Raw genomic sequence first — 11,145 nt, 5'->3', positions numbered from 1 at the left:
TTGACAAACACCATATGTGTAGTTCGTGGCACAATTCAAACGGGATCAAAAGATACGTTTTCTCTCTCCATTAAATTCAATGTATAATTTTTCGCTTCCGGGGTCCCATGGACCGGAAGTAGATGGGCGTGACTTCGCCTCTCTATTTATCCAGATGCGCGGGGAGAATGAAGCCCTCTTCACGGGGGCCTGTTGCGACCTCGGGAAAATAATTTAAAGAGCATCTTGCAGGTTTTTATTTATTCTACATTTATGCTTAAACTTGCTTGAAAATTACAATTAAAAAAGTGAATGCAGGATTTGATATGTTTTACGAGACATAAGGGCAGGAATTCAGAGGGAAAGGAGCAATTTTGAGCTCTGCTCTTAAAAAAGGCTTTTTTTTAAGGTCATACGTGTCATATTACATCACGCAGGGGACACATCTCCGCTCTCTGACCGCAGGTATAGTAGAGTTGCGTTGAGTAGAGCGGTTGTGTTTTAAGGAGCTGGTATTTTTCGGTAGTTTTACATTGTATTTCACCATTTGTAATCATGGTGCAGTATTGTGTTTGTGCAGGTTGCACAAATACCAGCCTGTCAGGACATCGAGTCCACAGTAAAAAGGACCGGAGCTAGCGTTCGTTCCTGGGTGCGTTGTGCATCCACCTCCNCGTGTCTGTATACCCAACCTGTTAAAGAGCATCTTGCAGGTTTTTATTTTATTCACTTTTTTAATTGTAATTTTCAAGCAAGTTTAAGCTTAAATTAGAAAAAATAAAAACCTGCAAGATGCTCTTTAACAGGTTGGGTATACAGACACGTAAGTCTTACCTCACTACGTATTTAGTCATTAAAAGTGGAGTTCAAAATAGGCATAGAAGAGGTGATCATTTGTACACAATTGGATGATTTTGGTAGAAAAGGAGTCCATAGTTTGAACTATGGCTGTGGTGGAAATTCCACACTCAACCCAACCAATGCATCCAGTTGTCTTAAACTGAAACCCCCATCTTTTGGAAAACCCAATTCTTCCCACTTTTGAAAATTGTTTTAGATTATCGTTGTCTCTGTCAAACATTGTTTGCATTATTGAAGAGAAAACTGGTGCTGGACTAAGATCATCCTCAGACGCAGCTTTACTGTTATAACCACCCACTATCTCTCTATAGTTATTTTGTCTCTTGTGAGATGAACAAAATCTGGTCCAGTTTTAACCAGATCCACCAGATGATAACAACCACTACATAATAACTAGACACGTCTGTCTAAAAAGAGTCCTCGGTAAAAAAAACTTGATTCTTACACAGAAAAGCAATGTCATTTATAGAGATGAGACACAGGAAGGAAGGCAATCCACATTAGTCCTAAATTGGTTGGGGGCAGACAGAAGGAGAAGCACAGCATGTTAATTAAAATTAACATCCATATGATAATTGCCTGACAATGGTCAGGGCGACTCCCTTCGGTCTGAGAACATTTCATAGCGAGGAAACTTACATATATATTGAATCACTATAAATTCCCATCATAATGGCTTTAGAAGCAACTCATGTCATAGACAGGACACATCATTTTCAATTCTGCAAAATGACTCTAAAAGGCAAAACAAATTTACCCTGAATTGAGATGTTCTCATCAACAAGGCTGTGATGAGAACCGTCTCACAAACGTACTGATCCTTTAAAACGGCTTCTTTTTCTGCACCAGGGTAGAAAGTCAGAACATCAGGAGACATCCCTTTATTCCCAACAGGCACTCACAACAACAGTCACTCAATTACTGGAACATGTCTTAAATGCAGTCAACACCTGAGATACCGATCATAAAAATTGTGCATGCTGTTAATATGTTTGCTTGTAACATCTGAATCAAAGGTTGATAAATAAATAAAAATGCAACTGGAAGACTTTTTTCCCTAAAATATGATTATTTACAGCTACTCTGAATTTTGAAGAACATTTACCAAACTCAAACTTACAAAAGAAAAAATCGGAACAGAATTAAGCAGTTACCGTATGATTGTCAATAGTGCAGGTTGTGCTGTTATATAGTTACTGTTCCTTTTACATACAATACATTAATAACAGAAGACACTGCTGTACTGGATGTGCTACCAAAATATGCGATTCCCTGATGAAGACGTGAAGCCAGCACTGATATGTTTTCCCTCACTGAACAAGGGCAAGCAGCGGTGTGAATGAACGGTGAATATGCTGCTGGGATCTGTACACAGAAGCAGGGATTTTACTGTATGATATTACACTCTCTTTACAGTCTCATTCAATTTTGTGAACTAAGCACATAGTCAAAAATAAAGTTGTGCAAACTTTCAGTTACATTGGACTAAAGATCTACCTGAAACCACCACATCTATAGCCATACAAATGAAACCCACTGAGATTGTAATCTGCATTACACACCAGAAACCCAATTTCTGAGGCAAATTTGTTTGTTGTTATTGTTTGTTTAGTGGGGTTTAAATACTGCCAAGTCAAAATGGTTTACAGTATCCTAAGTAAAAAGCAAGTGCTACAAGGTTTAGCATCTGAGATACTGTACAGTATGTTGGAACTAATGCTGCTGTCAGATGGTACTCATGAGCTTGTGGTTATGACATGGGTGTACACAATATATTTGTTGTTAAAGAACAACGTGTCAAGCCACCATGGTTAACATTTTAGTAAGCTAACAAGCATGTCAGGTAATGCATTAAATGCAAATATATAATGACGTCAATAATTCATATAATTACTAAAGACCTAATTTGAACATTTAATTCAATTAATTGTAATGGCTTTAAATGTATACTCTTGTATGCTTACAGCTAATGTTTAATGTTAGTAAGCTAGGTTTAGTAAAGTCAACCAATTTGAGTTTTGAGTTATCCAGTTCATATTTAGGGAACCACTAAATGTGAAATACATATTTTATTGAGGGGAACTTAGCCTGCAAGATATAGTCTAAATTCAAGTGTAAATGAGAAAAAAATAGGTAGCTAAATTTGCAGTGACATCAGTCTGATAATTTCGAATTGAATTAGCCTATAAGGCATGCTCATTTTGAGAGAAGCCTCAGTAATGTTAGCAAATTGAGACATTGAAATTACGTTGGAGTTAAGAGATGACTTCTGCGACCAGGTTGTTTAAGAAGTAGTTCACTTAACCTATTTTTTTATTTAAGAAAAAGGAAATAGTCGTCAGAAAACGGTTGATGACTTCAAAAATGGGAGGGAGGTAATGCGTTCCGCTCTTACACTCTCAACACAGTCTTTTTACCTGGGTGCCAGCAAAGCACGCAAACAAATAATTGGTCAATACTGCTCAAAATGCGATGCAATAACAAAATCTTGTCATGTTGCCTCAAGATTCTGCATTCATACAGTTATTTGTTTATAAAAACAACAACAACAAAACTAAATTTTCAGGCATTTTTGTTTGTAATAAATTATGTTTCTTTACACATAGGACAATATTATCTGTTATAAAATGCGCTTATTTCACAAAATGTTCTGAGACTGGGCTGACGAAGTCAGCTGGTGTTCAGTGAGAGCTCTCCCACGCAGTGCAGCCAACACCCGTCCTGCCAGACTAATTCAATCTCACTCTACCTGCAAAAATAAAAATGCAATACTGTAATTATTGTAAGTGGACATTTGTTAAATCGTTGTTTAATCCAGCCTCAGAGCCAGATCAGTCAGTTCGACAACCATTAATCGGCTGCGACTTTTCTTCATATTCAGGCAGGAAGCTTTTTCATGGCTCACTGATGAGCCACCAGCTGTGTGAAGAGGCGGAAAAAAGAAAGCTTCCAGTATTTGAGTGGCACTGGTCTGAAACTTGTTCCTGCAGTCAGTGGAGGGGAAGGAGCACAGTCTGATCAGGTGGGACAGAGTTCAGATCACATGTCATTCTTGCATCAGTGTCTCCCTCCAGTCCAAGGAGTGGTTTGGTCCGTGTGTGAGGGGGAGGATGGGAGGGTCCACTAACTGCCAAACCCCTGTGTCTCCCTGCTCCTCACAGGAACAGAAGCCCAGGTAGGGGATCTAAGACCAAGAAGAAGAAACAATAATACGTTTGAGAATTAGTTTTAGAGTGAATTTACCCTTTTTTTTAATTGAACCCCTCCTGAACACTGTAAAGGCCCAGATACATCGGCCCGAAATCGGCAGTAAATGTGAGTCGGGCCGAACATGAGCGTGGGCACGCCCTATTCGGAGTGGTGTGCGCCGCACCGTCGGGTCTTTTCTGCCGACCTGACGCCTTTTCTTGCCGATTCAACATATTGAATCGGTGTCGGGAACACCACCGGAAGTCGGACAAAGGGATAACACTGATTGGCTGTTTAGCTAGCGAATCAGTGCATGAGAAGCGTTAACGGAAGTGAGGGAGGTAAACAAATGATTTAAAATGGAAGATGGAACACACACGGACGGCTATTTCACCTCATCGGTTTATAGAGCTCCCGTTCGTTCATGTTTTCAATGGACGAGAGTGAAAATGGAAAGAAAAACGCTATTTGTTGTTTGTTTATATCACGGAGTCTGTTCTTCTTCTCTGTCTTCCGGTTGTTCCGCCTCTTTTGAATGATGAATACACACTACTGCCGCCTGCTGGTAAGGAGAGTTATTGCCACTCACGCATATGCAGTTCATACGTGCTCGGCTCGGATTTGCGGTGTGTTCCAGTGTGCGAAGTCGGCAAATACGCAGGAGAGTCCGGCGACGCAACAGTCAGTGTCGGCGTCGGCGACTTCTAAGGTGACTGGCCGGTGTATCTGGGCCTTTAGTTTAACAGTTGTTTTCCATAGGCATGCAAAGTGTTTTTTCATTCATTTATTCAGCCAAGTTGGTCATTTATTTTCTTTTCCAGTAGCTGAAGGAACCACATGGAGTATTGATTGATAGATAGGAAATTTATAAAAGCAAAACATCTATTGAACAGACCTTTCGGACTACTTGGATGAAGTCCTTGGCGCTCTGTGGGCCGCGGCCCTGCAGCTGCCGTGTGCACGCCTCTAAGGAAGACGCGTGGGCTACAATCAGCACGTTGTTTCCTACGGAGAGGGGAAACCCAGGCAGGATGGAACATCAGCAGTGGACAAACCAATGAGCATGCAAAACAATAAAGGATGAGGTTCCTCTCTTAGCAGGAGCTCTGCTGTGTTTCTCACCAGTGTTTCTGCAGTCTGACAGGATATCTTTGGTCACTTGGTAGCTCCGGCTCATGTAGGTCTCGTAAGGTTCGGACACACTGAGCTTGCTGACTGGGATCAGAGGTCTGCATTGAGACAAAAAGAGATTTTTACAAAACCACTGGTACATAAAAAAACATTATTAAAAAATATATATATAAAACTTGATTAACTTTGAATGGAAGTGCACTGTGGTTTGGGGTTGTTGTTTTCAGTTAGAAAGATGCAATTTAACAGCACTCATCAAATATACAGGTCAAAGCGGACTACAGCTTCTGTTAAGAAACTGGCAGGCAGAATGGATAGAAAACATCTGCTGCATGTTAAGCATGTAAACTGCACAAATAAACCGTACATTACCTTATGTACATCTTTCATTTTTTTATTCGAACCCAGGCGGGTAAAACTCAGCCATTAAAACTTGGGGTTCCGGCCTACCAGGTGATCTACTGCTAATCAATTATTATTTCTGACAGGCAAACATTCAGGCATTACTTTGTTGAAACTATGTGGGACGTTTTGCAGATGACACATTCTTCTACATGTTTAATGAACACAGCATTTGAACCGCACAAGGTGTGCCTTGTTTGTATCACCTGTATGTTGTGTCCACACTGAAGTGCGCTGCAGCCAGGTCAGTGGGGGGGATCCACGCAGGCAGGGAGGTCCCCGAAACCCACTTGGTCCACTCAAAAAGCCCCGGTTCCACTCGCACCTTCAGCTTACCATCCTGCTGCAGACCTGCTCTCTCACACACAAACACAGACACGCACACACACACACACACACACACACACACACACACACACACACACACACACACACACACACACACACACACACACACACACCTCTTTAGAGCTCATCTTCAAATTAAAAAGGAAATCCAGGCAAACTTAACTTCTTCTCTCACCTTTCAGGATGTTCTGTGCAGTCTGGACACATCGCAGAGAAGGAGAACAGTACACAAAGTCGATCACTGTGTTACTCTCTAACAGAGCCTCACCTGAGAAGAAGCACATATGAGTCACATTAAACAAACAGATTTCTTCCTCTGCCAAGGTGTAGTGCATCATTTAAAAAAGTATTTTAGTGACATACCCACAAGTCGAGCCTGTGTGGATCCGATCACAGTGATGGGAGCGTCCATGTCGTAATCTCTCTGCCCCCCCCACAGCGGCAAACTGGGAGGCATGTTCAGATTGGAGCGTACATATCTGCCTGCAGAACAACAGAGCACACATTCTCAGCCGTAAAGCCATTTCCTTAAGGCAGTAAAAAGTAGGAATGTTTTTGACTTTTTGTCTACCAGCAGCTTTTCACCTTTACTGTCGGAGCAGAGGGAGTGCCAGTGTTTTCCGTACACCACGTCCATCCTCTCCCCATGCCGACAGACGAAGAGCGTCCGCTTGGGCTGCCTAGAATGACTGCTACTTATCCGCAGGACCTGCCGGGAATAAAATGCATCAGTACATTGCTTTGTACAAATATTTAGGCGTTATGTTTGACAGGTGGCAGTGAAGAGGCAGAGACTATGGCTGCAACCACACGGAGACGATACAGGTCGTATCCGCTACAGTTCCCTATCATGTAGACCAGTGGTCACCAACCAGTCGATCACGATCGACCGGTCGATCGCGAGTGTGGTGCGGGTAGATCGCGGACCGTTAACAAAAAAGTAACAAAAGAAAGAAAAATAAAATTAAAATAATAATGTTTGAAAAATATGTTTTTAGATGTAAACCTATCATCTACCACCCCATTAGCAGGTGCCACTTGATTGACGTATATTTGAGACACCTCAATAATATAATACATTAACCGTGCTTTACGTGAACCTCATCATGACACAAGAGACGACGGCAGGACTGTAATTTCCCGTGTTCAGTGAATGCAACAGAGGCAAGTCACCAGACCAATCAGAGAGTTGCATGGAAATACACGTGTGCTTGTGTCATTCAAGCTCGGCTCTGTGTGTGTGTGGCGATAGCGCATTTAGTGTGATAGAGAGGGAGAGAGGGACTGAGGGAGGGAGAGGAGGGAGAGAGAGGGACCTGTGCTAGCGGAGACCGTGATGTAGCATCTGGTTAACTAGCTGCACGTAACNAGGTTTAACCCTAACCCTAACTCTAACATGTCAGTGGGTGACATGTTAGGGTTAGGGTTAAACCTGACTGGTTTTCGGACCCCCCCAGACCCCCCCAATAAAGCAAAACTGCACGTTTCAGAGTGGCCTTTTATTGTTGATTATTGCACACCTGTACAATAACAGGGTATATGCAGGAATCCTGAAGTCAAATTTAACCTTTTAAGACCTTTTTTAAGACCCTTTCCATACGTTTTAAGACCTCATCGCAACTTCGAGTTCTAACCGGTTACATTGGCAACAAACTTTACCTCACATTTACTATATTGATTGTAAGATAGCACAACTAAACAGAGTGCAGACAGACTACTGAAGCCTCCTCTCCACATGAACTTCAACCTCTCTGTGAAGGTCAGGCTTAATGCAGTATGCTGCTTTGTTGCTTCTGTAGACTCTGTGCTCTTTCATTCCAGTAAAACTCCTCAGAAACCAGTATTTGACCAATAAACAAAACAATTGACAAAACTTTGAACTATGAAATATATTAAACTTTGGTGAGCTTCAGCGGGGTAATGCCATAGGACAGTGGTCACCAACCAGTCGATCGCGATCGACCGGTCGATCGCGAGTGTGGTGCGGGTAGATCGCGGACCGTTAACAAAAAAGTAACAAAAGAAATAAAAATAAAATTAAAATAATAATGTTTGAAAAATATGTTTTTAGATGTAAACATATCATCCACCACCCCGTTAGCAGGTGCCACTTGATTGACATATATTTGAGACACCTCAATAATATAATACATTAACCGTGCTTTATGTGAAACTCACATGACACAAGAGAGGACGGCAGGACTGCAATTTCCCGTGTTCAGTGAATGCAACAGAGGCAAGTCACCAGACCAATCAGAGAGTGCATGGAACTACACGTGTGCTTGTGTCATTCAAACTCGGCTCTCTGTGTGTGTGTGTGTGTGTGTGTGTGCGTGCGTGCGTGCGTGCGTGCGTGCGTGCGTGTGTGTGTGTGTGTGGCAGATACTTATACAATGGTTCATATCCGGAAAGTTATATCTGTTAATAAGACCATTTTTCTTCATTTTTGATTTTCTTCATTGCTAATGTAATAAAGTATGATGTTCACCTATTAATTCTGCCTCTGACATATGAGCAAGATTGAGAGAGATTGGAAAGAGCCGTGATGAGGTGTGAAATCACTGGACTTGTAATCATGAATATCTGATTAACCCAGCAAGATTTTGAAGATCTTTTTCTAACCATGTTGGTGTTTCGGCAGCCCTTTGCTCCGACCTATGGGACTCTAGTGGATGATCGGAGGGAAGTAGGAAGGATGAGGTGAGGTAAGGAGTCGGTCTCCTGGGTGCGGTGGGGAGTTAGATGAGCCTTGGCTTTACCCCACAGGGATCAAAGGAAGCACAGTCAGACCCAAACACTGCCGTCTCCTCTCCTCCTGTCTACTCTTCTCTCCCCTCTCCTCTCCCCCATTGTTCTCGCCTCTCCTTCTTATCTGATCGGGCATCCACTCACTCCTATTTGCAATTCTAATGAAAATCAGACACCTGCCCTGCCAACCTTCGCCCCTCTCTGCAGATCCCTGCCACAACAACAAGGAGGGAAAAGACAGAGAAGAAAAGCAAGGAGAGTGGGAGAGAGCCCCTATCAGAAGAGGGATATTATGTTACTGCTGGCCTGGTTGATTGGATTGTCAGATGGCCCGGTGAGGGGAGAAAAAATGGTCTCTTTCATTCTGAGTTGCGAGGACAGAGGTCTTCTCACACAGTGAAAGAGTCCTGATATGACGTTGGCTGTCACACTGGTCGGGGGACCTAATCACCCCCACGGAGGTCTGATGCTGGCACCTGTCATCCCCTTCCCGGTTGGTGTAAGAGGCGGGAGCTACTAAGGCGATGATATTATGAAGTCCAAAAGGATTGCAAAGCCATCATCGCTGATACACATCAACAAATTGAAAAGGATCTTGTTTTCAGTTTGGCACAACCTTCAGATATCGCCTCCACAGTGACATCAATTGTGTCCTCTTAAAGCTTTATTTATGAGCTAGTATCTTTGAGAATAAATGCCTACCATATAATATTACAGAATGTGAAACACTAGTTAAAGACAGTGTTCACTCAACAAGGGTTTACTGTGTATTCTCCCCACTCCCTTACCTGATCTATCGCAGCACACAATCTGCACCTCTCACTGGCCCTCCGTCGCTGATAGCCAAAGGTTGAGAGTATCAGCAGCCCTAAATGGGGCCTTTAACAGCCGGATAAAGAGAGGAAGGGAAACAGGTGGGGAAGGAGGGAGGTCAGCACGATGCTATCAGTCCATTACAGACCCATGAGGACAAAAGCAGCTTCTCTCCTTTTCAGTCTGGCCTAGTTGTGGCCGATGCAAGGCCACTACGCTGCACATATGGATACCTACACAAAGAGGCCTTGATGCAGGTGTCAAGAGGTGCCAGTCATTTTGACAAGTCTCTGTACTGGGTTCAACCCTTGTTTTAGATTACTTTCAACAAAGGGACAAAGCAACAGAGGCCCCTAAAGGCCGTCTTTTACCTCGTCCATTCAATATAAAGACCATTTTTTAAGTAGACCACCCTATGTGCTAGGTGGATGATGTTCAGTAATTTATATGTTGTTTGGTCCTAATCCTGATATGTTGTATCATTCAGCATTGAATCTAGCCACGGAAATTCATACGTAATAGTCACAAATGTCACAAAAGCTAAATGTATTTTAGCCTTGACTAAAACACCTGGTCTTGTTCACCTTCCCCCCAGTGTTGCTTTGCTGGGACAGAGAGAAATATTTTTGAATGGGGGGGGGGGCTAAAAACAACATACACCGGTTTTTCCCCTTTTCACGCCTGACTCACTCCCGCCCCTTGGAGCAGATTGTACCGGTGCTTAATCCGGACGGGCGAGGACAGTGGTATTGTCACCCATTTAGAGGGTGCTGGGGACACGTGGCTCACCCTTTAGCACGCTTGAGGGAGTATGGGTGAAGGCAGGCTGCGGGCCGCAGTGGCAGGTGCTGTGACGGATGTCCCGTGAAGTGCCAAAGCAAACACAGTGAGGCGAGGTGGGGTCAGGGTGGGGCAGTCAGAAGGGTAGAGCGGGTATGGGGAGATTAGTGTGCCACGGCCCTGCCCTTTAGAGAGAGGGGAGGGGGAGGGAGCCCAGAGGAGGTGTTGGAAGGGAAAAAGAGAGGTGTCAGGACACAGGGTCACATTCTGCTGCATCATGCCTGTGTGTTTTCAAGCAAGGTGCCAACGGAATGACCTCAGAATAGAGTTCAATATGAAATAATGCAAGACTGAAAATGAGAAATGTCCAAGTCAGCTTTAATTCCCTGGTCAAACAAAGAAGCAGTGTTTGAAGGGCAATCAACTCTTCATCTCCTTGCACTTGTTAGACAACTTTGAAGTCCAGCTCCAACTTGCAGCAGCAGCAGTGGGAGGAAGTATGAATCAGGTAGAGTTTCACTTGCCTCATGTCCTCTAATGGCCCACCCAATCACCAGGACATGAGCATTACACAGAACATGTGCACAGGAAGCTTGGAGGTATTGCTGTTACACAACAGAAACTGGATACGCCTTGTTCGCTAACCTTGGGTCCCTGTCCTGCCCTCAGCCCCCCCTTGTACCATTATGAGGGCGACGAAAGAAGGGCACAGAGAATGTGTGAGCTTCAACCTATTCTGGACCGAACACTGGTGGGCAGCTCCATTGGCTGTAAGAACACATTTATGGAGGAAAGGTTGCATGGAGCTTTTGCACAGTTTGTTTTTGTAAGCCAAATGTCCAGACACATCTGGAAAAGTCTTTAATGTTACCATGGCTATGACATGAAGGGGGA

The 11,145-nt window shown here is 43.4% G+C and overlaps 1 protein-coding gene across 1 annotated transcript; it reads right to left on the bottom strand.

Moving 5' to 3' along the window:
* Positions 1-1,303: 1,303 nt before the first annotated feature.
* On the bottom strand, positions 1,304-6,617 carry LOC104965556 (ubiquitin-associated and SH3 domain-containing protein B-like). The gene is made up of 7 exons (XM_010794532.1): positions 6,496-6,617; positions 6,274-6,393; positions 6,086-6,178; positions 5,769-5,913; positions 5,152-5,258; positions 4,925-5,034; positions 1,304-4,024 (listed from the first exon to the last, which is right to left on the bottom strand). Exons 1-7 carry the CDS (start codon positions 6,545-6,547, stop codon positions 3,887-3,889), a joined length of 765 nt encoding a protein of 254 aa, XP_010792834.1. The 5' UTR covers positions 6,548-6,617; the 3' UTR covers positions 1,304-3,886.
* Between the last annotated feature and the right edge of the window lie 4,528 nt (positions 6,618-11,145).

The sequence above is a fragment of the Notothenia coriiceps genome, unplaced genomic scaffold (assembly GCF_000735185.1).
Source record: "Notothenia coriiceps isolate Sejong01 unplaced genomic scaffold, NC01 NC01_scaffold00037246, whole genome shotgun sequence".
Lineage (NCBI taxonomy): Eukaryota > Metazoa > Chordata > Actinopteri > Perciformes > Nototheniidae > Notothenia > Notothenia coriiceps.
The sequence above is the reverse complement of the archived record's forward strand: the minus strand, read 5'-3'. Positions and strand labels throughout refer to the sequence as shown.

Excerpts from the sequence above, each read along its gene's own strand:
- LOC104965556 (XM_010794532.1), bottom strand. The coding sequence starts at position 6,547 with ATGGACGTGGTGTACGGAAAACACTGGCACTCCCTCTGCTCCGACAGT. Across the intron at positions 5,035-5,151 it reads GTCAGACTGCAGAAACACTG|GAAACAACGTGCTGATTGTA; the intron begins GTGAGAAACACA and ends CCCTCTCCGTAG. Across the intron at positions 4,025-4,924 it reads TCATCCAAGTAGTCCGAAAG|ATCCCCTACCTGGGCTTCTG; the intron begins GTCTGTTCAATA and ends TCTTGGTCTTAG.